At 41.2% G+C, this 27350-nt stretch overlaps 1 protein-coding gene across 2 annotated transcripts; it reads right to left on the bottom strand.

Moving 5' to 3' along the window:
• Positions 1-222: 222 nt before the first annotated feature.
• LOC144679532 (14-3-3 protein zeta/delta) lies at positions 223-27350 on the bottom strand. Of its 2 annotated transcripts, none has more exons than XM_078540019.1 (6): positions 27146-27350; positions 25904-26382; positions 9597-9720; positions 2630-2793; positions 2453-2548; positions 223-1176 (listed from the first exon to the last, which is right to left on the bottom strand). In XM_078540019.1, the coding sequence occupies exons 2-6, from the start codon at positions 26195-26197 to the stop codon at positions 1117-1119; spliced, it is 738 nt and encodes a 245-aa protein (XP_078396145.1). In that variant the 5' UTR covers positions 26198-26382; positions 27146-27350; the 3' UTR covers positions 223-1116. The 2 variants fall into 2 exon arrangements, with proteins under 2 accessions (XP_078396145.1, XP_078396146.1); XM_078540020.1 differs by having other exon boundaries at positions 25904-26378; positions 27146-27334.

Genomic DNA, 27350 nt, shown 5'->3' with positions numbered 1-27350 from the left:
TCAATTAGGTTTCAACAGTTTCAGGAATAAGTCAAGACATTGGTTTTCTGACAATCTAGATTGAAATTATGCTGAACAATTATTCTTTCATTCATGAGGCAGCAGTTTGAGCATTCTTCTAAAGCTTTCAACCTCATACATCCAGACTACATTTGTGAATTCCATTCCACTTGAGACACAAGTATCAGCATATTTAGTAAATCAAATTGAAATTTAAAAAAATCCATTCATAAAACATTTTATTCCACTTACATCAACTTTACACATTTTCTTGATAACAATTATGCTTGTGTTCTTATGAAAAGTCCAGAAGACATGAATGCAGCTAGCCATACAGCAATATATCTCATTACTTCCCTGTTAACTATTTCACAGCCACATGCGTGTTAGGCAATCAAGACCACAAAGCAAAAACTAAAAAAACAAAAAGGTAGTTACCAGATAAACACATGGGAAGGTTTTTTACCTCTTAAACATACATTATCAAAGTTAAGCATTTAATTTTACTGCATGTTTGCTTGTACATTTGTTCTTACGTTGACAATAATTTCTTTTAAATACAAATAAAATGTTCAGATGTCATTTGTGTAGCAAAATGAAGACATGAGCAATGGTGAATCTTGCAACTCATGGAATGTTAATCCTCCTCTGCCCTATCCCAAAAATCCTGAGACATGTAATAGATGGTGCAGGTTTGATCTACAGATTAGTAACTCTCTAGAAATCGCACGATTCATCCTGAATTTATGCCATTTCCCATTACATACACTAAATTATGGGCATCCTTCTTTGCTAGTACAGGAAACATTTGACATTAGCTTTGTGGTAAACCACAGCTACAAAGAGTACTAACCAAACATTTAAAACTTGTATAAAAATTCCACACCCTGAATTTACATTGGCCACCTGGAACATACAGTACAAACAAGAGTTCCCAATATGAATTGGCTCTTCTCCCCTATCAAACACAAACCACATGGGAAACACAGAGACCCAACAGAAGTGACAGAAGCTCTCCAAAGACCTAAAATAGAAACTAGTGGGACAGCAGAGATTACAAATAGTCTTGATGGTGAAGATTCAGGAATGAGGCAGACAGAACTAGAAGGCAGAAGTTTAGTTCTCTCCTCCCTCACCAGGATCAGCCTCTTCCCCCTGGTTGTCTGAAGTCCACAACTAGAAGTAAATCAAATTCCAATTACTACAGTGGTACCTTAATCCAACAAAACCACTACAGATAACTGACTCAAACAAAAATTGCTGGAAAAACTCAGGAGGTCTGACAGCAGCTGTCGAGAGAAAGACAGTTAACGTTTCAAGTCTGTGTGACTCTTCAGTACTGATGTTCAGAACTAGAACTCGAAACGTTAACTGTCTTTCTCTCCACAGATGCTGTCAGACCTGAGTTTTTCCAGCAATTTGTGTTTTTGTTTGATTTCCAACACCCACAGTATTTTGCGAGATATATCAAAAAACCAAGATCAAATACAGGCACACTTTGGGTTTTACTTCTGGGTTGCAGGTCCTCCATAATGTAATTGTGAAACCAGATTTATTCCAAAACACTCAAGAGTACCAATATTTAGGTTTCAACAACAAAAGTGCTGGGAATTCTCAGCTGGTCTGGCAGGATTGGTGGAGAAAGAAGTTGTTAACATCGAGTCAAACATGACTCTTCAGAAGAGTCATATTTGGCTTGAAACATGAACTTAGTTTCTCCCTCCACAGATGCTGCAAGACCGGAGTATTTCCAGTGCTTAGCATTTATTTCAAATTTCCAGCATTTTACTTTTGTTTAGAGCACAATTTACCTTCAATTTCTTCATCTATAAAAGGCTTTAAGTTATTATTTTATAGTTATAGTCTATAAAGGGCACGCATCCTCATTGCCAAGTTAGCAAATTTGAGGGTAAAAAAGACCAGCCCTGTCTCAGATAATCAGCCTACATTGCAGCAAACCCATCAAATTCCTTTCAAAGGATCGTGAGGGAACTCAGGAACTATATCCACCTTGAGCCAATATACCTCAAGGATGAAAGATGAAGAAACAGAAAAAAAGCTGGTTATAATGGATCACCTTAGCCTGTGTACCACAAACCATTCATTTGCAACAAATGACCCAGATCCTAGGCTTCTGCAAATTCTATTTTTCAGCTGGATATTAGGTGCGCAGGCTTTCCTGTGACTGAGGTTAAGGACTCTCCCTACGGGGACAGCGCTCCAGCCCACAGTGCAATTATGTCTTGTATTGTTAACTTAATAAATCCATACAGCCAAGCCATGAAGCAACATGGGTTAGTATTAATTCCTATTGAAGTATTCATGAGCGAGCTGAGCACTGTATCTGACCATAACCAAAATGAATTCACTATCAATCACAGGCTATCAAAATAGAAAAATGAAAGTGGGTATTGTTACTATGAAAGGAGGTTTTCCTTAGGATAGTACTTACTGTCAAGTTATCTCGCAATAACTGCATTATTAATGTGCTGTCTTTGTAGGAATCTTCATTCAGTGTATCAAGCTCTGCAATTGCTTCATCAAATGCCTTTTAGAACAAGAAAATGCGGTTAGATGCAAATATTCCTGTGACAATTTTTTTGCCTAAACGAATGTTGTTTGTACTTACAGTCTTTGCAAGAGTGCAAGCTTGTTCTGGAGAGTTAAGAATTTCATAATAAAACACCGAGAAGTTAAGGGCCAGTCCCAGGCGGATAGGGTGTGTTGGTTGCATTTCTTTTTTACTGATCTCAAATGCTTCTTGGTAGGCCTGTTGCGAATGCTCCACAGTGACTAAAAAAAGATCGACAGTTGTAGCTCAATCAAGGCATGCATTTTAAAGTATGCAGATATTGAAACATTTATAGATCAACTTAACTGAACATTTAAGCAATGTCAATTTTCTAATTTACCTTCTGAATTGTAATATTTAACAAGATACTGATTTAAGTAAATCTATTCATTTGATTTGAAGAGTTTTAAAATTTCAAACGGTCATGTTCTGCCCCAATGTTTTACGAAATAGGTATTACACACAAAATGCTCATTGTGACAGAACAATTCAAACAGCAGGTTGCAAGCTATAGTGGTCCCACTGTTCCACTTTTATTAATTTTTAAGAAACACTCCATAGAGCACTGAAACTACAAAGACCAATTAAATAAGAGCATTAAACTGGAAAATGGAACTCTTCCCCTTTCAGGCAAGCAAACACTCCAGTCAGATAGTTAGTCTGCCACAACCTCAACACTCCATTTCCAACACTAGCCAACCTGACAACTGAAATTGCCAATTGTTCCCAAATTAGAACAAATGCTTTAAACCCATGCCTACTGGATTAAGACTGCTCAAACTCTGTTCAGAGCACCTAAGTCATCAGGGGAAAATTTCATCCAATCAAACTAGCCCAGATATGAACCCAGAGGTGTAAGGCAGACAAAACTCACTGAATTATTCACTTTATTATTCTTTGAAGTTAAACTTTCAAACAATTTGAATTCACCTTTGTGCACAGGATTAAAAAGACTAGCTTCTCTTCTGGACTGTGCCTAGTTCTTTGACATCATAGATACAATTAAAAAATATATAAAATAATTCAATCAATACGAGGGGAATCTAAATAAGATGAACATCTTAATATGCTTCAAGACTTTCAAAGATTATGGAAGGCCACACCAGAACTGTTCATTAGATTCAAGATCCAAATTTGAAGCATGGCCACTATTTCAATAGTTGGCAGAAAAATTTACCAGGGTACAAATGAACAAAAATCTAACAGCAGCTGAATTATAAAAACCACATTTTAGAATTAATTCCCTGTGCTACATTATTAAATTACCAGTAACAGAGCTTACTGCACTCCTAGCTAGGAAGGGAGAACACAGGTCAACAGGCTTCCCCCTGATCACTGTTCACCCACCCCAAACTCATGTGGGCTTCATGTTCCAAAGGTTATCAATACTAACTAAAGCTCAAATGTCAAAAAGGTCACTTGCATTAAGTACCACCTGAAGAAGTGTAGGAAAAGAAAAAAGTCTTCCACTGAAGCTTATCAATACAATAAATGCATCTAGCAGTGAACACGATTAGAACAGTTTTGTCCACTGTTCAAGTTGGCAACATTGAGTAGCACATGTAGTGACAATTTTGTCAACATGAAAATTTTTCTACCCAACTTGCTCACTGGCTGTGTGATGAATATAACCAAGCGTAATTGCTATATAGGTTTAGGAACTAAGTTAAAGGCCCTGATAGAAAAATCTGGCCCAACACCTTCAGAGACAACTGTGCCATGGCCAAACATACTAGACCTGCCCAGTTCTCAAAGAACAAAAAAATAAAATCTTCAAACTTAACACTTTATACAAGATATGTTCTACAGAAATACTATCACTACCTAGTAAATCACATACTGAGGGGGTGGGGTTGGTGCGGGAAAAAAAAGGAAAAAAATCTCATGGATCCAAGCGGATTTGTTCACAATGGGGTTCCAGGCATCATAGATAGAAGGTGTCAGCTGAAGGCAAAAGTCCTTACTTGCTTAAAAGGAAGGCCAAGTTATGATGTCACAACTGGCATCTACGTATTCAACATTTTTCATGCACAGGATCAGATTTATCAGATCAGTTATCTATAGCCAAAGGGGGCTGCCAGTTTCCTCTGCCTTTGATCCCTTGGAAGGGAAAAGCCATGAATATAACACTTTGTTCCAAGTCATCAAAACTATCATCTTGATTAAAGGTGGGGCTATTTTCAATGCTCACAAGTGCAGTCTTCTTCACAATCATCTTAAGATGAATAGTAATCCCATCCATACTGCATCAAGCAAAGGTCTCTTTACAAAACGCTCAAGACCCTTTAGAGCATGTGTGATAACTATATAAAATGGGGGGCATGCTTATTTATGCAGGGCTGGCAGTCACCAACAGCATATCCTGAAGCAAATCAACCACATACAAAAATGACAGTCCCTGGCATGCAGGGTAAACGGCTGATTTGTGCATGGCCTGCATGGGAGTGTTTGGGTTGCTGTGCAACTTAGGGGGAATATCTGTCATCACCAGTGCAAGAGATGGCAACCTATTGCAGCTGTAACAATACACCATCTTAAAATAAAGCCTTAGTGGGTTAATTGAATGCTGAGTGACCATAAAGGTGCAGCAATCAAGTGAACAGTGTTGCATATGGTTGCAGTTACTGTCTCTGGAATTCAAATGTCTTTTCACCAGCCAAGGATGGCAGATTCAAACTGAAGGACCCTTGCACTCAAGGCATAAACTCAGGCGTAACAAGTCAAGCACAAGGCCCCCCACCCCCAAGAGATTAGACCCTGCATTGGCTATGGTCATTTTTGATGCATGATTTACTCGATATTTGTTTAACCTTGAATTAAGCTATGCTTCCAATCTCTCAGCGCCTCCATCATAAGGGAAACCAAGTTCCACCTCAGCCCAAATGCTGTTGAAACCCTAATGTGTGCCTCTGCCAGCCCCATACTGGATTATTCCAATGCTTGTCTGGCCAGCCTCCTGCCCTCCATAATGCAATTAAAACTCTGCCACACAAAAATACCATTTGCACATCATCCCCACTCTCACTGACCCACACTAGCTCTAGATTCTCCCAAGGACTCAAAGGGGAGAAAAATATGGTTTAAATCCATGGGCTTTGCACCATCAGCACTAGTAACTTCCTCCAACCCTTACCCCACCCTGGGAACCTTTCCCTGGTTCAGGTCTCTTCTGCACACTCCACCCCCTTCACCACATCACTGATTTCCATACTCAGATGCTTGGGTCACACCAGCCCCCCCACTGAATTTTTCTGCTTTCCTCCTCTCAAGATGCTTTTCAAATCCACTTCTGGTCAAGCATGTGGTTGTCATTCCTAATTGTTTCTTTGGTTTAGTGTCCTTTGTTGCTTGTATCTCCAAAATTCTAAGGGATTTTTTTAATGTTACAGAAGCTATATAAATACACTATAATAGGTGTTATGGTTTCCTCAGGAACAGCAATTCAAAAAAAAAAAAATCAGTTTAGAAACCCAAAACAGAGTCTCAAATTCTAGCCTATGTATATCTACTCTGATTGCTTTAGAATGCTGACTGAACTCTTCCTTCTAGAGCATTCACAAGTGAAGTGCTGTAATATTAGATACTTGTGTAATGTTATCTGCAATCGTCTGGCTTGTAGCTGCAAGGGTCTCCAGTTACCAAGGAAGTCTAATAAGTTGACACTCATCAGGTACTTAGAGAAGTCTATGGTCCCAGTTAGGCAGCCTTTTTAGCTCTGTTTCAAGGATAAGTGATTTCCTATAACCAGTCTGTTCATGGGAAAACCACTGCAGTACTTTGCCATGCATAATCTAATGCAAGTCCATGGTTACCAACAACCTCTTAGGGCATGGTACTTAAATGAGGAGAAATCTGTTCATGAAAGATCAGTGGCAAATCTTTCCAACCAAGGGAATCAATCAAGAAATAAACCAGTTCCTCAATGCTCCCACATAATAATGGCAGACCACCTAGAAAAGAACCAAATCCTGAAAATACCTCTAAGTGCCCTAAAAGGTACAGTGCATACTGTTTTCTAGGATTTTGCCAAGCAACTAAACTGCCGAGATAAACCTGAACGAGTAGATAAATTGGTAGTGACAACATGGTGCACCTTGTTAATGCTCGAGATCATATAACTTCCCCAACACACACCATCTTAACATTGACATATACTAAGGCTCCTTAAGCAGCACCTTCCAAGCGCCCGGCCACTACCATCTAGAAGGACAAGGGCAGCAGATAGATGGGAACACCACCACCTAGAAGTTCCTCTCCAACCCACTCACCATCCTGACATGGAAATATATTGCCATTCCTTCACTGTTGCTGGGTCAAAATCCTGGAACTCCCTCCCGAACAATGCTGAGGGTGTACCTACACCACATGGACTGCAGTGGTTCAAGGCGGCAGCTCACCACCACCAATGGTAATTAGGGATGGGCAATAAATGCTGGCCTAGCCTGTGATGCCCACACCCCGATAAACGAAAGAAAAAAGCTATTCATCCTTCGCCACAGGATCAAAATCCTGCAAAGCTAATTAGCTCTGTGGGAAGACCATGGAGGAGGTTCATCATTTTCTCAGAAAAAGGGTTAGAAATAAATGCAGCCTTGCTAGAATCACATTTAAAATTCAATAAGATATTAAAAACAGCGAGTGGTCTTAAGTGTTCTAATGCAAATTTACCCACAGGTGGATCAGAGGGTCACGTTGTGCAACTTCAGTGCAAATAGTTTACTACACAACAGGATTCTGAATTCTCTCCATCTCCTCCAATCAAGCAGTATAGCAGTATTCATTTTCAATTAGCTTTTAATCCTTTTCATGGGACGTGGGCATTGCTGGCTGGGCCAGTATTTTTTATTGCCCATCCCTAATTGCCCTCGAGGTAATGGTGGAGTCACCTTCTTGAACCACTGCAGTCCATGTGGTGTAGGTACACCCACAATGGTGTTAGGGAGTTCCAGGATTCTGACCCAGTGACAAGAGGAGGAATGGTGATGTAGTTTCAAGTCAGGATGGTGCGTGGCTTGGAGGGGAAATGGTAAGTGGAATTTCCATGCATCTGCTGACCTTGTTCTAGGCAGTAGGGGTTATGGGTTTGGAAGATGCTGTCAAAGTAGCCTTAGGCGAGTTGCTGCAGGGCATCTTGATACACATTGCTGCCATCTGCGTCGATGGTGGAGGAAGTGGATGTTGAATGTGGTGCCAATCAAGCAGACTGCTTTGTCCTGGATGGTGTCCAGTTTCTTGTGTTGTTGGAGCTACACTCATTCAGGAAAGGGGAGAGTATTCTATCACACTCTTGACTTGTGCCTTGTAGGTGGCGAACAGGCTTTGGGAGTCAGGTGGTGAGTTACACTCTACAGAATTCCCAGCCTGACTTGCTCCTGTAGCCACAGTATTTACATGGCTAGTCCAGTTCAGTTTCTGGTTAATGGTAACCCCAGGATGTTGATAGTGGGTGATTCAGCAAAGGTTATGCCATTGAATGTCATGGATGATGGTTAGATTTTCTCAGAGATGGTCACTGCCTGGCACTTATGAATGCTATTTGCCACTTGACAGCTCAAGCCCGATTGTCATCCAAGTCCTGCTGCACATGGACACTGACTGCTTCAGTATCTGAGTCGTTGTGAATGGTGAACACTAATCACCCATGAACATCCCCACTTCTGACTTGATGAGGGAAGGTAATTGATGAAACAGCTGAAGATGGTTGGGCCTAGGACACTAGCCTGAGGAACTCCTGCAGCAATGTCCCAGAGTGAAATGATTGACCTCCAACAACCACAATGATTTTCCTTTTGTGCTAGGTACAACTCCAACCAGTCTTATCCAATTTATCCAAATTGGTTCAAACTTTCCCCTTTTCAAAAGCTTTATCTGCCAAAAAAATTGAAACTCATTATCCCCAAAAGCAATTGTTGGCTGGGGCTACAAGTGGCACACAATCAGTCATCAGCAAGAGATTCACATGTAAATCACCATTATCTAGCAGAACTGTACTGTAAATGTACCAAAATCTTGAAGCATCAAGTTAACAACCCCCAAGCGTTCTTGCTAGAGTCATCAATACCTTCCAAAACCACTAATCACTGCAATCTCACCCGTCACCCAAAGAAGCCATTCAGATCTCTGCCCATGAGCTTGGGCCTCTGCCACAACAGCTGCCCCATAATGAAAAACATTAATGCCCTCTCCTCTGATGAAAATGGGTCCTGGAAGAAGACCATCCATCCCTTCTAACCAGGTTCACTTTTTCAGTGATCAATATACATCCTGAACGCCAATCTGAGTTTACTGATCTTAACCTGTAACAGTTTGGCAGCAAAAAGTTGGATCCAGTAGCCTGGGTTTAAGGAGAAGGAAGAAAGAGTGAAGAAAGAAGGACGTTGCTACTAATTATCTATCCCGTGATACCAACTGAAAAAGATGCATCTGTGGATGTTAAGCAGTTCGACAATTAAGTAGCTTCCCAAAACTCACCATCTAGGTTGACAAAACGACTAGTCACCAGGTGTCCTGCAGAATTGTTAATATCTACAAAACCATCCCTCAGTAAGCACACTTTCCACTGAGGGATGTTGTCAGAGTCAAGTGAGCACTATTTTCCAGTATACCCATTTATTACAGGCAGGCATACAGACAAACCAACACCTTATTCCCAGCAATAGATGATCATAAATGTCAGGTCCCAGGAAAAAGTCATGGATCCACAAATAACTATATTTCCAGTGCTTCCTTAAGTATCTCAGGATTAGAATCCTAAAGTCACTAGGCTGAAAATTAGAAATGTAATGCATACTTTAACATTTTATGCACTGCATAACCATACTGATCTTTCAAGTTGACAATTTTGACAAACTAAAAGAACACATGGAACATTGTGCCAGCAAACTAAAACTACTCAAATTAGTTCTTAAATTGCGACATTGTAATTAGCTTCTCCATGCAAAATTAAGAGCAAATTTCCAGTAGATGGTTGCACAAGTATGACAAGATCTATACTCCAACTAAATAATTTTACGTTTCAACATACCTTTCTTGTCATCCCCAGAAGCCACTTCAGCTAAGTAACGATAGTAATCTCCCTTCATTTTCAAGTAGAAAACTTTGCTCTCTGGAGAAGAAGCATTGGCAATCAAGTATTTATCAAGAAGACCCTGTTAATTTGAAGTACAGGACACAGATTAAAATGTAGCACCGTATAAGAGCAATGTTTTACACAGGTTTCTACATTTCATCAAGAATCCATATATAAAGGAATCAGAAACTAAGATCAATTAATTTTGTATTCAAATCTTTTTTAGACCTGTAATATTTAAGAGGTATTGTATTATCGTGCAAGCCATCAGCTAAATACCAATGGGACAGCCTGTCATACCATGGGAACATTCAGGGGAGGGGGGAAAAAAAGAGGGAAATTGGGACAAATTGCAGCTAAGCAGACACAGGAAATCTGCATGAGCACTTTGTAGTTCACTGGCTATTCAGGAACAAACACTGATTGCATTATCCTTTTCCTTCACACACCCTGCAATTAGACTATCACCTCACCTGAACTTTATACAGCAGCAGCAAAGAATCAAATCTAGGTAGGAAAGAGCTATAAGGACCAGCAAGGTAGAGAAAATTTGTACTTAGATTTAACACCAAAGAACAAAAAGATCCCATCTACAGAAACTGCTTAATTCTTTTGTCAAGTTAAATATTGGACGTGAGCAATTATGAGAAATAAGGACAGGATGGAAGACGGCAGCCCTATCTTTATGTCTATACAGTATGCTAACAGATAAAAGCACACAAATTACTGCTAGCTCACTAATTTATGAGATGAGTTTACAGTATTGCTGTAACACAAGACAGACTGCCACTCAGTTCCCTCAAAATATAATTTTGACAGAAAGTGGGCCAATTGCTTTTCATAATCTCAATATTTTGCATATCCTGGCCTAAACGATGCAGCACAAATGTAACGGGCCCCAACTTTCTCTGGATAGTTACTGCAAAGATGAAGGGGAATAAATAGTTCAGCTCTGTTGACCAACAGATAACAGGGCAGAAGAGAAAATAAATAATGGTGTTAGTGAGCTTGAAACAAACTCACTTGGTACAAGATTCAAACCTCAAGTAGCTATTAATCGCCAATGAAAGGTCTGATTTTCCACATGCCTTTTACGCATCTGCATACTGACTGCTCAAATGTTCCTCCAAAAGTTGGGCATTGGCTGCCACTTGAACTGGTTGTGCTAACCAAAGAACTAAAAATAAGTGCAACACTGATCTAAAGAACTTCTATAATAGTTGAAAAGTTAAGTTGGAAGCCGCTATATAAAAGGACACCCCTTCGACTCAGGAGTTCAACTAGTCAGCAAGGGCTTCTTTCCTTCTCAAGCCAATCCCAATGCACAAAATGTCTCAAGTCCATGTTTTCCAGAGGACCATAGAAAAGTTACAGCACAGAAAGAGGCTATTCAGCCCATCATGCCTGCACCAGCTGAAAAAGAATAAAACCAGCTGCCCATTTTAATCCCACCTTCTGGCACCTGATCCGTAGCCTTGCAGGTTACAGTACTTAAGGTGCAGATCCAGGTGTCTTTTAAATGAGTTGCAGATTTCTGTTTCCACCACCAAACCAGGCAGTGAATTCCAAACACCTACCACCCTCTGGGTGAAGGAGATTTCCTCATGTCCCCTCTAATCCTTCTACCAATCTGTGTCCCTTGGTAATTGACCTTGCTGCTAGGGGAAACAGGGCACCCGTTTACTCTATCCAGGCCCCTCAGTCAGGTCCACCCTTCAGCCTCCTCAGTTCCAAGGAAACCAAACCCAGCCTATCCAATCTTTCCTCATAGCTGCAATTTTCAAGCCCCGGCAACATTCTTGTAAATCTCCTCTGAACTATCTCCAGAGCAATTATGTCCTTCCTGTTAGGAGGCAACCAGAACGGTACACAAAATTCCAGCTATGGCCTAGAAAGCGTTTTGTACAGTTGCATCATTACATTCCTGCTTTTGTATTCTATACCTTGTCCAATAAAGGAAAGCATTCCATATGCTTTCTTTACCACCTTATCCACCTGCCCTGCGATCTTCAGGGACTAGTGGACATACGCTCCAAGGTCTCTCACTTATCTGCCCCTCCCAATTTATTTTGTGTATACCCTTGCTTTGTTTGCCCTCCCCAAATACATTACCTCACACTTCTCTGGATTGAATTACATTTGCCACTTTTTCACCCACTCAACCAAATCATTGATATCATTCTGGAGACAGTTATCTTTTTCACCATCAACTACACAGCCAATTTGTGTCATTTGCATTTCCCAATCATGCCACCCACATTAAGTCCAAATCATTAATATATACAAAGCTAGCAAGGGGCCCAACAGAGCCTGGTGGAACACCACTGGAAACCATTTTCTATTCGCTAAAACATCCAACCATTACCCTTTTGTTTCCTGTCGCTGAGTCAATTTTGAATCCAACTCACCACATTCTCCTGTATCCCATGAGCTTTTACTTTTCTGACCAGTCTGCCATGTGGGGCCTTGTCAAATGCCTTACTAAAATCCATGCAGATAACATCCACTGCACTATCCTCAATCCTCCTTGTTACTTCCTCAAAAAATCTGATTTAATTAGTAAGACACGACCTTCCCTAAAAAAAGGCCTTCACATGCTATCAGCGATTAATCCGTTCCTTCTCAAGTGGCAGTTTATCCTGTGCCTCAGAATTAATTCTGATAATTTTCCCACCATAAAGTCAGACTGACCAGCCCGTAATTATTTGGCCAATCCCTCTCACTTTTTTTTAAAAAAAAACAATGGCACAACATTCGCAGACCTCCAATCCTCTGGTACCTCACCTGTGTCCAGTGAGGATTGGGAAATGATCCTTAGAGCATTGGCCATTTCCTTCCTGGCTTCCTTTAGCAGCTGGGATACAGTCCAGCTGGCCATGGTGATTTATCCACCTTCAAGGATGTCAGTCCCTCCAGTACATCCTCCCTCACTATGCTTATTGTATCTAATATTTCACACTGCTCTAACTAGAATATCTGCTTCATCCCTCTCTTTAGTGAAGACAGAGACAAAGTACTCATTGAGACCCCTGCCCACATCTTCAGCAGAGGACAAGTTACCATGTATATCTCTGATCAGTCCTACCCTTTCCTTAGTTATTCTCTTGCTCTTAATGTACTGGTGAAACATCCTTGTACTTTTTGATTTTACCTGCCAATATTTTTTCATATCCTCTTTGCTTTTCCTAATTACCTTTTTACTTCACCCATGTACTTTCTATACTCTAGGGTTTTTCAGTATTAAATTTTTTGTGACTGTCATAAGCGCTCTATCTTTATCTTACCTTGTATGCTTCTGGATAACCAGAGGGCTCTAGATTTGACAGTACCACCATTTCTCTTTGTGGGGACATGTCTATACTGCCCGTAGAATCTCACTTTTGAATGTCTCCCATTGATTTTCCTTCAAGTAGCTGTATCCAGTCCATTTGCGTCAGTTTGCCTCAGCTTCGTAAATTTGTCTTTCCCCAATTTAGAACTTCTACTCCTGTTCTCTCGTTATCCTTTTCCATAATTATTAAATCTAACTATTACGGTCACTATCCCCAAAATGGTCACCCACTGCTACTTCATCCATTTGCCCAGCTTCATTTCCCAAGGCTAAACCTAGAATTGCATCCCCTGTCCTTGGGCTCGTTACGTGGCTAAACAAGTTCTCTTGAATGTAGTTCAAGAATTTTGTGCCCTCTGTATTATTCGTATCCCAGATGATATTAGGGTAGTTGAAGTCCTTAACTATTATTTCCCTATTGTTTTTGCACTCAGAAATTTGCCTACATATTTGTTCTATCTCCCTCGCAGTAGTGTGGCTGCCCCCTTTTTATTCCTGAGCTCAACCCATATGACCTCATTTGATGACTCATTTAAATATATTATCCCTCTGTAATTGATTCTTTAACCAATAATGCTACACCCCCACCTTTTTTTTTTAAAAAGCCCTGTCCTGCCTGAAAAACCTATATCCAGGAACGCTGAGCTGCCATTTTTGCCCCTCTAAGCCAAGTTTCCATTATAGCAATTATACCATGTTGCCATGTGGCTACCTATGCCCTAAACTCATTGGCTTTGTTTTGCTGTACTCCTTGCATTTAAATAAATACTTTTAACATTGCCAAATGCCAAATCCCTGTGCTGTATGTTACTAGGATGTTTATTCATTGGTGAGAACTTGTTAGAGCAGCATTAGCCAGTGCAGGTTATTCCCACTGTTCATACCGTACAAATGACATTCAGGAACAATGCCATGAGATCACAAAAATCTCAGCCTTCACATGACAGGTATACATGGCTGGATTTTATTGTGAAGCATGTCCACCAATATGCTGCTACCTACAATGTACTGAGCAGTTATGTCATTGGTACCACACATTGCAACTAAATGTCAAATTCCAAAAGATATTGCCTCCAGCACCAATAAGACTGCCATCAACCTGCATGAAGCACTCTAATACCATTAGGTTAGGAAAGCATTCAAGTTACATGGCCCTAAAACACTTGGTACTGACACTATATTGGCTACCTGGAACCTCATTCAGGGTATCCCCAACAGGCTCAATATTTACCAAAGCAAAAACTGAACAATCACAAGCTTAACTTTCATTTATTGCCATTGGCTCTACCCACAAACTCCTCCCTAAAGTTCTTCTGCTACCTTTCTTCTGACTGAATTATCTTAAAACCACTCTTCAGGCATGCTATCTTTTACTTCCTGTAACTTCTATTTAGCTTGGTGTCAAGTTTCAGCTCTGAAACACTTTGAGACATAGCACAAGTCCCAAAGCAGAATTGAGAAATGGAGAATAATGGAGGCTTGCAAGCTCACTTCACTAGTGAATTTGTGACTGGGAAGTTTGAACGTGCACAAGTGGAGCCATTCAAAATTTATTTTCGTAATTCCCTCAGAACACATGTACAGGAATACAACTCAGGTATACCAGAAAAACAAAAATGGGTCAAGGCAAAACAGGGGTGCCCTAAATTCAAATATGAAATGTGATGGCAAGAAACTGACATGTAAGTGGAATGAATATTTCATCAGTATTTCAATTTTATAAAGCTTATACTAATTTGGATTTAATTGGCCGATTGCTTTTGCAGGCTTAATTCTGTCACTTATGTGACAATAAGGCGAGTGGGAATACACATCAACACCAGACTGACATTTTTTTGTTGAGCTTTAAAAAAGGCCACTGCAAAATTATCCTAGTCATACACCCTCTTCCACCAAATGTTATCATGGTAGGTGGTGAGTAAAGCCCATTTAGACATTCACACCCGCTTGAATTTTATTTAAAACACCTTACAACTAAAACTACCTTTGGAATGTATAGTGAATTAGCTGAATCAAAATTCTTTATCAACACTAATACTTCAAAATTCCATAGATCAAATTGACCATTCCACATGCTTTAAGTAGACTAGTAGGCCCATTACAAACTTCATCATATTCTACAACACAAGTGGCAATTAATTCTTCTTCAAGCAAAGGCAGATTCCAACTTGGTCCATAATTAGAGAATTGCAACTTTTACTATTATGCCCATAACAGAGCAATAGCCATTGTGGGGTTGGGGGAAAAGAGAGAAATTAATTTGAAAGCAACCTTGAAGCTCTGTTAACCATTAGCTGTACAGATGCCCATGTATTAGAATGGCCCAAATTATATTTGATGTTAAAGCTTTGGATGTTTGATGTCAAAGACTGTAATATCAATGACCAATAACAAACTCAAAATACTCTCACCATGAGATTTTGCTACATGCTAAAGGATTATTCCATAAATGATCCACCAAGAATCTATCCCATATCTGGAACTAAATACTTAATTGCATAAAACTCTGACTATACTATTGAAACTCAGTCAGCATACTTGCTGCATTTTAGTGACTATATGTACCATGTTGCATCATTTAATGTAACTTGAAATAGCCAGGCCTATGAGAAAGAGTTCTGCAAGATGCCTTAACTCACCTCACTCCCAACTATCTAGAATGCAACTCCAACCTCATTTACCTTTTAAGTAGTAATATAGAATAGGCAATGGTTTCAAACAATTGTTACAGTTCACAATCACACCATTGCTAGTATAGATCATGTTAACTTGAAAGTTGTGCTACATTGTGGGTGAGAGTAAAATGCCAGTTTAATCTATTAGGAGCAAAAAGCAGATGTTAGAGGCAAAAGGGGGTTAAAACAAACTGGATACATTAGCTGGCAAAATTCAAGCTTAAGTAAAAACAAATTTGCAAAATTAGGTATAATAAAATGGATTTGTCCAGAAGGCAATGGCTACCCTAGATCTTTCAGCAATGCCAAGAGAAAGATACTTGTACATGCAACTTTGACTATTGGAAGGCATCAACAGTGTCTTGTATGTGCTAGCACAAATTTTCTGTTATCAAATGCCTAGTAATAGCTCTGGGTTTCATCTAGAATCAGGAACTCAAATTTGCTATTGTGACACTTTTCATTGGAGCACCAGGACACACTCCAAAGGCATGACAGGATTTTAATAACTGCCTCCAACTTATATTAGATAGCAACATATTATTGGGGGATGGTTCTTTCACTTCAACACTTCTCTGCGATTTTCCACAAAGATAATGATCACAATTTTATTGTACTGTTCTAATCCTAGTTCTAAGAACTAGAAACACTTTTGTTCGGACTTTGTTCAAGCATCTAAGGTGAGTCCAAGGGCTAGGGTGGCACCTCACACAGAACATTTAGTAGAAAGTCGAGGAGAAAAAAAGTTTCCTACTGATCCGAGACAGTTAGTACACCAATATACAGCTCCACATTTGAATCAATTTTCATAAAAAGTGTATAAACTAGTTATTATGAAATGCAACAAAGAAATTTGCTCCTGATTGCCACCTAGTTGTCTCCATTGGGACATACACACTCACTTTTCTCAACTGGAAACAGTATTTCCTCCAACTGCACTAAACATATTGACGCTCTACTTAGGAATAAGTAGCCAGTCTGTGATTGCAAACTGCACCAATTCAAGTATATCGGACTTAGCTGTGATACGAACCTGCAGAGATGAGCATGAATGCGTGGATAAAAAAGGCCACTTAGATATATTTGCAATATGTCGCCATGGATTCCCAAGATAAGTTAGATATGGGAAAACCAAGAAATAAGGGATTATGAAATTATGGGTAGATATAATCATAGGAGTTTACAGCACAGGAGATGATCTTAGGGCCCCTCATCAATAATCCTTCCAAAAATTGCATTACACTTGCCCACATTAAATTGCACTGCCACCCACCAATAGGCCATTGTTAAAAATTTTATACATTCTTCCAGCACGAGCACAACCATGTGGGATGTTAAAATTAGAAAATGGATTTACTGTATGGACAGAATTTACACTTTGTACTTTTGCAAAGTGTCAGCATCAACAATTCTAGATCGCATTTATTGTGTATGAGCACAAAGATTGGCTTCACCTGTCCTAGAATATCAAGTTCATCTTATTACATTTCTCATTGCCAATTAAATAGTGTTTCATTTTTCTGAATTCTGGATAATTTTTAGCGCCAAGTCAGTTTTCATCCACATCCAGATTCAGACCAAGCAATAGGACTTCACTTAAGACCTGGACAGGTTAAGGCTTAAGCCATACAAGTTTCATCATACTCAGGACTTTGACTTGCAACATGCAGGAGTAGTGATGTATGGTAAACCTCTCACCTTTAAAATCCCCATTCACTGCTGGCCAAAGTCCCACCCTAAAATATCCTACTTCCTTTCATCCCTCTGCTTCAATGAGCCAATACTCATTCCCAATTATTTTAATTCCCATCTCAACTCACCTTACTCCCTCTCCTCCGATCTCAGCCCCATCTTCCAGTTGCCAAATAATGCCTTATACTCATATTCACTGCCATCAATTTGACCACGCAATTTCATTTGAGAGCTACTTACACTGCCTGTGTTGCTGAAAAGGTCACTTGATCACTTCCTATTATCCTCACGACCCACTTCCTTTTACACCCATCCATCACTCTGGTCATGTACAGTTGTAATTCCATGCTGCCAAGTCTTTGGGACTGCATGTATCATTATATTTCTGTAGCTGCCAATCTGCTTAACCACTCCAATGCTTCAACCTTTGATAGACAGTAAAATGCTCAGCATCTCCTTTTCTGATGTTTCCCAGTGTGGCCCCCACCTTCACCAAAGGCATGCAGGCAGTGTACCTGATTAACTGTTTTACAAAGACTTACATTTCTATAGCACCTTTCATGACCTCATGATGTCCCAAAGCGCTTTGCAGTCAATGACATCTAGCTACTGTTGGAGACAACACCCATTTGCACACGGCAAAGTCCCACAGCAGTAATGTGATAAGATGTGTTTTAGGGAAGCTGGCTGAAGGATAACATAGCAGCTAGGACAACCATTCTCTTTTCCAAAAAAGTGCCACAGGATCCTATACAAACCCCCAAATTCAGAGTTTCCATTTAACACAATCGAAAGATGGACTTTCAAACACTGCTATACTTCCAAAGTGAGGTTTTAGCCATCCCTCACCAGGTCTGCATTAATCTCTATTCTAAAATCAAGAATCTCACTATTTACAAATCAAAATTAACCCCTGGCTCCTTAAAGCTGTCCTCCCCACCTAATCCAGGCTCATGACTGTCAGACATCAAGACCACATGTTCAGTTGACACTGCAGCTTCCACCCCCTGCCCTTTGTTGGCAGCACATCACACCCACACACACTGAAGCCTCAAGTGAACTCATCTTTGCCATGAGACCCACCTTCTAGTTCCCTTGACCGCATTCTTGAATGCTTCGATTGAACCACCTCTACCACTCGGGCATTGTATTCCAGATCCCAACCATTCACTGTGAAAAAGCTTTTTTGCCACGTTGCCATTGCTTCTCTTGGCAAGTACCTTAAATCTGTGTCCTCTTGTTCTCAATCTTTCCAACAATGGGAACAGCTTTTTCCCATCTATTCTTGTCCAGCTCCCTCACGATTCTGAATACCTCTATCAAATCCCCTGTAAACCTTCTCCAAGAGAAACAGTCCCAACTTCTCCATCTACCTATATAACTGAAGTTCCTTAACCCCAGAACCATTCCCGTGGATCTTTTCTGCAAACTCTCCAATGCCTTCACATCTTTCCTAAAACGTGATGTGGTGTTCAGAATTGGACGCAGCACTACAGCCAGGGCTGAACCAGTACTCTATACAAGTTACTGTGTGAGGACCTGTGCGTCCTGTGCTGCTTTACCAGCCACGCTCTCAACATGTCTGGACACCAATGATTTATGCACATATACACCCAGATTCTTCTGCTCCTGAACCCCCTTTAGAATTTTACCCTTTATTCTACATAGTTTCGCCACGTTCTTCCTACCAAAATGAATCACCTCACACTTCTCTGCATCGAATCTCATCTGACACTTCTGTCCATTCCACAAACGTGTCTTTTTGAGGTTCTACTCTATCCTCCTTGCAGTTTATAATAGGTCCAAGTTTATATCATGTGCAATTGTACCCTGTACACCAAGGTCTAGGTTATTGATATACATCAGGAAGATGCATATCAATAACCTAGACCAGGCAGACCGCTTTGCAGAACACCTTCGTTCTGTCCGCAAGCATTACCCAGACCTCCCTGTTGCTTGCCATTTCAACACTCCGCCCTGCTCTCATGCCCACATGTCCATCCTTGGCTTGCTGCATTGTTCCAGTGAAGCTCAACGCAAACCGGGGGAACAGCACCTCATCTTCCAACTCGGCACTTTACAGCCTTTTGGACTGAATATTGAGTTTTATTTTAGATCATGAACTCTCTCCTCCATCCCCACCCCCTTTCTGATTTTTCCCCCTCCTTTTTGTTTTTTTCCAATAATTTATATAGATTTTTCTTTTCCCACCTATTTCCGTTATTTTTAAATGTATTTCCATCCATTGTTTTATCTCTACCTTTTAGCCTTTTTCGATTCCTTCACCCCACCCCACCCGGGCTATCTGTACCTTGCTTGTCCTGCTTTCTACCCTTAATTAGCACATTCCTTTAGATAATATCACCACCTTCAACACCTCTTTGTCCTTTTGTCTGTGACACCTTTTGGTTGTCTCTACCTATCACTGGCCCTCTATCCAGCTTTCTTGTCCCAACACCCCCCTCAAAACCAGCTTATATTTCACCCCTTTTCTATTTTTCCTTAGTTCTGTTGAAGAGTCATGCGGACTCGAAATGTTAACTGTGCTCCCTTCCACAGATGCTGCCAGACCTGCTGAGTTTTTCCAGGAATTTTCATTTTTTTTTTGTGTTTTCGATTTCCAGCATCCGCAGTTTTTTGCTTTTACATCAGGAAGAGTTGATATATATTAATTTGCATCAGTATATTAATTGATATATATTCTTAACACCTAACCCCAAACACAAGCCTCTGGGAGCTACACTATAAACCTTCTGTTTGTCTCGCAGGCAATTTCATATCCATGTTGCTGCTGTCCCTTTCATTCCATGAACTAGAACTTTGCTGACAAGCCTGTTATGTGGCACTTTATCAAATGCCTTTTGGAAGTCCATGTACACAATGTCATTACTCTCATCAACCCTCTTAGCTCATCAAAAAACTCCAATTTAGATGATTTGCTCTTAAAACCATGCTTTTTTTTTCTTAAATAATCTATATTTGCCCAAATAACTTAATTGTGTCTCAAGTTATCCCTTCTAAAAGCTTTGCCAGGGGTTAAACTGACTGGCTTGTAGTTGCTGGGCTTACTTAGATAATCATTGCCAAATTACCTCCATCAATGGCTTCTCTTTCCATCTCCAAACAATTACTTGAGATTACCAAAAATCTATCCTTACATCCGTCTCACCTACATGTCTGTAAAAACATGGGATCATGGTTCCATTGTGACAACATCGAGCTCGACCTCTCCATTTCATTTTTGCCCACTCTGCTGCATCTATTGCCAGTATGGTCACCTAATAATGTCACAGTTAAAACATTGGGAAAACCCAAGTATTCATCTTCAGGCTCCACCACAAACTATATGATCTTGCCATCAATGCCACTGTCATCCTAGGTTGAACCTGTTTGCAACCTTATCATCCTATTCGACCAAACTAGGCTTCTGATGCCATATGCTGTCCATCACAAAGGTCACCTCTCTCTACCTCCATAAAATTGCCTGCCTAGATCCCTACCAAACTTCAACCACTGCTTGCATCCGCATCCATGCCTGTCTCTCACTTCTCTGGCAGGTTTCATTCCCTGTAGACTAGTGATAGCCATGCCTTCAGCCATCTAGGCTCCAAGCTCTGGAAGTCCTTGCCCAAATCTCTCTCTCTACCCTTCAAGATTCTCCTGAGCACCAACCTCTAAACAGTTCTTGCCACCCCATCTAATATGCTTACATTTGACAGTGTCCATATAATGAGAATACACCTATATAAAGCACTTGGGGGTGCTTTTACCTCAAAAGCACTCTTATAAATGCAAGTGGCTGTAATGAAATCCACTCCATTGTCTCTCCATGGTCCAACTGGGTAAGATTGCACCCACCTGACTCCATTCCCACCTATCCAATCATAGCCAGAAAATAACCTGCAGTAGCCTCTCTTCGCACTCGTTACATCTAGAGCACCACCCCCCTCTCCCCTCCCCTGCTCAAACAACCCCGGATTTATCCATGGCCCTCAAGGTGACTCAAACATGCTTCCCCTCAGACACCATGTCAGGTGCCAAGGGTATGCCGACAACACCCAGCTCTACCTCATTAAAACGAGACCCATCCACTGTCTCCAATTTGGCATGGTTCTTATCTAACATTCAGCAATGGATAGCAAAAATTTCTTAATGCAACACTGGAAAGACCAAAGCCACTGTTTCAATGCCCCACCAAACTCTTATTCCATGACCACAAGCACTACCCTATTGCCCTAGCTGGACAAGACTCTTCACAACCTTAGTATCCTGCTTGACTAAGCTGAACTTCCAACTATCGTCTCCCTCAAGACATCACCATCTACTTCCAGATACCCACCTCCACCCCTGCCTGAGCTCATCTGCTGTTGAAACCCTCATCCTTTAATACCCCGATTCAAATATTCTGCCGTGCGACTTCCCATCTTGCACCCTCTGTAAACTTGAACTCACCTCAGACTTGTTAGTATCCTAACTTGCACCAGATCCCATTCACCCATCACTGTCCTCCCTAACCTACACGGTCTTACAGGCCAACAAGGCCTCGATTTTAAATTTCTTATCCTTGTTTTCAAATCCCTCCATGGTCTTGCTTTGCCCTGTAAGCTCCTTCAGTCCTACAACCTTTAAAGATCTGTGCTCCTCCAGTTCTGGCCTTGAACATCCAGATTTTCTCTCCTCCATTTTTGGAAGCTGTGCCTTCAGCCCCCTAGGCCCCAACTTCTGGCATTCCCTCCCTAAACTCCTCAGCCTCTCCCTTCTTTAAAACCTACCTCAAACCAAGCTTTTTCCCATTTGCCCTAATTTAAATGTGTCAAATTTTGTTTGATAATGGTCCTGTGAAGCTCTGGGGAATATTTTACCATGCTAAAAACATTATATAAATGCACTTTCTGAAAGGCCAGGGGAATATTTTACCATGCTAAAAACATTATAAAATGCACTTTCTGAAAGGCCAGTTTTAAGATTACAGTGAAATTGAGATTTCTTAATATTAAAACACTGGATGACAACTACAGGGTTTGGTGCATCAAGACGATATATCACAGGAAGCGAGCTGTTCCACCATTTTACCAAATTAAATTGGCGGCTTTAGAACAGGGGTTACTGTACCACAGGCACAAAAACATCCAAAATTGGTGTCCAACAATCTAATTTGCCTCTAACAGGTCCAAGTTGTTTTAAATGGATCCGGATAGGCTTGGGGGAGCAATGTTAAAGAGTTAGAGAGAATTTGGGTACATAAAAGCTGCAGAGTCATGGTTGAGAAAGTTAAATACTGTAGAAGTGGAATATTCTTTAAATAAACTATTCATTTAACCGGGATCCTTGATCTTATTAAGAGATGGTCCAGAGTAAAAGCACTGTCTCATGTGATACTGAAGTACTCAGACCAGCAAGGTACACAGGTTCTCTATCACTAGATGTCAGCAATTAGGACTTTATAATTGAACTCATCTTCTGGACTGAAGGCAAGGAAAAATGTTAAAAAGAGGAGAAATCAGAAGTGGGAAGAAGAAAAAAAAATTGATGTGGCTCCCATCAGGAGTTTGCTCACATCAGTCACCAAGCTTGAAGTGGTCCCATTCCAACATTTAAGCTCATGGGCAATTTAGAGCTGCCCAAAGAACTCTGCATACTCATGATTTTTTTTGAATGACATACAAAAAAGGTAGTATGCAACACATCTTCAAAGAACTACAAATGAAACAGTAAAATTATCTTAATAGTGCACAACCCTAATTACTAGTGTGTTAAGTGAACTGGAAAATTCCAAGTTTTCACAAAGGGAAGTGGAAATTCAGAACTTTACTCAAGGTTGAATTTGACTTGACAACTTCAAGACTAAAAAAAAAGAATTTTGCTAGATAAGGATATTAAGAAATTACGGATCAACAGCAAGTAAATTGGGTTGAGGTATATATCTGACATGATTTGAATGAATTGTGGAACACAGTTGAGGGGCAGAGTGGGAAGCCCAAAGCTACTGAATCATAAAATTACTCAATACCTATTGTAAATTTTAAAAAAGGGGTACTGGAATACTTTTTTCCCCCCCATAAGCTGAGTTCAATTATAAAGCCCTAATTGCTGACATCTAGTGATACAGCACAATCAATTCCAGTGAACAATTTAAACAAGCACAAGTGACTCCGCCATGCAGGAAAACACAAATACAAAATCAAATAATTACTACTTTACCAATCTGGTGATTGGAACACTGAATTCTTAGCCTGCAGCTAGGGATCAAAATTAGAATTAAGTGAAGTAGCTTGGTTACTACAACAAACAATTTAGTCTGTTTTCATTAGACCATTTTCTGTGAACTAAGAAAACCTCCAATAAATACAATTATGACAACCAAATGTGAAACCTTATCTGAGCAATGCAGCTTAATTAGAGCCAATAAACGTTTTCCTGGGTACTGTACCAATCATACATTTATTTCAGTACACTGCTAACCAGAAATCTGGCTAAATTAAAGCCTGATAGTATTAAAATATTTAAAGTTCCACAGAACCTTTCCTACCCACTTAAAGTGTCAAGTCCTAAATTGAAATTCACTAAAAGCGTATAGCATGTCAACTTTTGCATTATTATTCCAGCTAAAGTGAGTTTAGCACATTGCTAATTATATAACATATATAACTTTTTGTAAGTACATTTGTGGCTCATTGGTCTCTGCATAAGTCTAGTGATGTCACAACACACAAGATCTAAAAAAACCCAAGTTACATGTGAATGACAATTGCTATTGGAACCTTCCATGCTGACTCAGGTTTGGGTCTGATGCAGCATCAACTGTAATTACTTGAAATTGAAGTGCAAGAAATCAAAAGCTAGAAACTAGTAGCAGAATGGCACACTGGCGATCCAATATTAGTTTCAAACATCTTTCTAAAAAAAACTGCAATGTTACAGATGCTTAATTAACCAGCAGTGATTTGGTCCACCTATACAGCTGTCAACTGGTACATGATGTATATTCCATGTTGCAGGTAGAATTTTTCTGGAGGGTGGTTGGGGAAGAAGAGATAGATAACTTGCTGGTTAAGCCTTCAAAATATATCTCACTTTCCAAATGCTGCAGTTAGCTATTTGGAAATGGATCCAAGTACTAACCAATGCACTTCACAATGAAAGCAGGGGTAGTGCAGGGGAAGCAGCAGGAAATGACCTCATGGTGCAAGAATTCCTTTCCACTCTTCTCCACTGCAACAACAACCCTACAAGGAAAAGTTCACCTGAATCCATAGATAAAGAAACAGAGCGGCTGCAAAGTCACCTCCTTTCCCCACCCTTTACCAGGTTTACAAACCAGTCAGAGATTAAACCAATTACTGATTTGTAATCCTTTAGCCATAGTACTCTATTATCTCTATAGAGTTGATTCACCTAAAAGAAATCGTTATCAACGGCCTTCGAAGACACGCCCAAAGAAAGCAAAACCCAGCGCTACCAATAAAACAGTAAATTGTATTAAAATTTAAACAGCCAAGGTGCGAGGTTAAATATGGAGATTGATTTGCTTGTACATAAATCCAATCCGATTAAATAGCGAAAGTTTCATCGTCATCAGTGGTGGAGGAGAGGTTGTCGATTTTTTCTTTAAATGGAATCTCTTTTTAAAACATATGCCTTTGAATTGGGAAACACAAAACATAAAATTGTAGCCCAGAGGCGGTTTACTGCAAGGCCCAGACCGGCAAGCAAGAGACATTAATTGCCGGCAACGCCCAAAAAAATCTGGCTGCGTTTCGTTCACCTAATCCAGAGCCTCCCCTCCTCCTCCACCACCACCATCACAAACCACCGCACCCGCCCCCCCCCCCCCAAAAAAAAACAGCTTGATACAACTGATTCCAGTGGCAGATCTCCTGAAGGAAGCGTTAAAATTATTAGATTGACAGGAACAAGGTCAAAGCGGAGACAAATAAATGCTGCGGTTGCTCGATAATAAGGATTGTAACATCTCGCTCCGCCCGCCCTCTGAGCTGGAGACGAGGATTTCACTGAAACCACCGCAGATTTCCTCCATTTAGAGAGAAAGGGAAACGAGACGGGGGGGGGGGGGGGAGGGAGAGAGGAAAAAGAGAGAAACAGAATGAGCATTTTAAAACAACCGAGACTGCATCATTTCCAGACCATTTACATAAAACCCGAAACAAGACAGCCACCCCTAACCCCCCCCCCTCACCCTCACCCCCCACCCCCAGCAACAAAATCTTCAAGCTAGAAGAAACCTGCCAACACACATTGTAGAAAATAAGCAACAAAAAAAAAATTGGGTAAGGACTGCAGGATTGTAAATGGCGACCTGTCCTGTGTCTTACACTAACTAATACATATAATAATATACAGATGAGGTAACTGGGTGTGGGGGGGAAAAATATTTAATCAGCCACCACCCCCAATCATTTGGAAAGGTGCAATTAATATTTTATTAAAGATAGGCAACGTAAATGCAGATTTTTGTGATACTCCACCCCACACCATGGGGTTTCTGCACAGTCTCTCTGTCCACCCCCACCACTCCTCCCCATCATCACCCACCCCCTCCTCACCAGCACATCGTTGCAGATGTCCCGCAGCTCGGCCTCGATCTTCTCCCGGTATTCCCGGGCCATCTGCTGCTTCTTCTCGTTGCTCTCGGTCTTCTGCTCGATGCTGGAGATGACCCGCCAGGAGGAGCGCCGGGCCCCCACCACGTTCTTGTAGGCGACCGACAGCAGGTTGCGCTCCTCGTTGGAGAGCTCCAGGCCCTGCTCGGTCACCGCTTTCATCGAGGCCGCCATGTCGTCGTAGCGCTCGGCCTGCTCGGCCAGCTTGGCTTTCTGCACCAGCTCGTTCTTATCCATGTCGGTGCCGGGGGGAGAGAGTGTGTGTGTGTGTGTGTGTGTATGTATGTGAGTGTGAGTGTGAGAGAGAGAGTGTGAGTGAGTGTGTGTGAGAGAGAGAGGGTGGGGAAGGGGGGGGGGGAAAAAAAGAGGGCTGTCTTGTCTGTCTGTGTCTGACTGGCTGTCGGTCGTTCTCTACACTCTGTCTGCAAAAAAAAGGGAGGAAAAGAAAATGGAGGGAGAGAGAAAGAGGAGGAGGAGGAGGAATAATTTTGTTAAAATTTCATCCAAAAAAGAACCAGCCGAAGTGAAAATAAAATGTCTCTCCTACAATCCCCACCCCAACACCACCACCACCACCACACACAGTCACAAATCAGAGGGGGGAAACCCATTAAGATGGGGGTGGGGGAAGCTCTGTCCCTTTCCCACCAGCACCCATGGGAAAAAAATTAAAACCACAATTTTTTAAAAAGCAGTGCTACTCACTCCCTCCCTCCCCCGCAACCAGAGCCCATTGAGGGAGGAGGGAGGAGAAAACAGAGAGAAAAAAACGCCCCAATTTATACTGACCAAAATATATAGAGAGGAGCCCACCTGCTTGTGTGTCTGTGAAAATAATACTGGGTGCATGTGGGGAAGGAGAGGGAAAGTGTGTGGGGTGCTGGGCTGGGGGGGGTTTGGGGGTCCTCCCTCCCTCCCTCCCTCCCAGCAAGCCCGGAGGCTCTGGGTTGCTCTGCGAAGCGACACGCGGGGCCTCTTCTCGGAGCTACACAAAAAGCGGCAGCTTCCTTTCCCTCCTTCCCTCCCTCCCTCGGCCCGCCCGCCCGCACTCCTCCCCTCCCCGGTACAAAGCCTCCATTTACCGACACCGGATCCCCCTCCTTCCCCCGCCCGCCAATGAATGAGCATAATGAGCCGCCACCTTTTCCTTTTTTAAAAAAAATTGACATATATCTATCTATATACCTGGCTTGGTCCGACTGAGCTTCTCGCACGGTGACTCTGCCGCTCAAGTGAAGTGAGTGAGGAGGAGCCGCCGCGATTCGCCTCACTTGACGCTCGCTCGCTGCTTTTCGCTGTGGTGGGTGGAGCGGGGCGGGCGGGCGGATTTTTTTTCTCTCTCTTCTCTTCTCTCCCTCTCCTTCCCTCTCAGCTGATTCTTTGAGCGGCT

The sequence above is a fragment of the Cetorhinus maximus genome, chromosome 4 (genome assembly GCF_964194155.1).
Source record: "Cetorhinus maximus chromosome 4, sCetMax3.hap1.1, whole genome shotgun sequence".
Lineage (NCBI taxonomy): Eukaryota > Metazoa > Chordata > Chondrichthyes > Lamniformes > Cetorhinidae > Cetorhinus > Cetorhinus maximus.
This window is presented reverse-complemented; position numbering and strand designations above follow the sequence as displayed.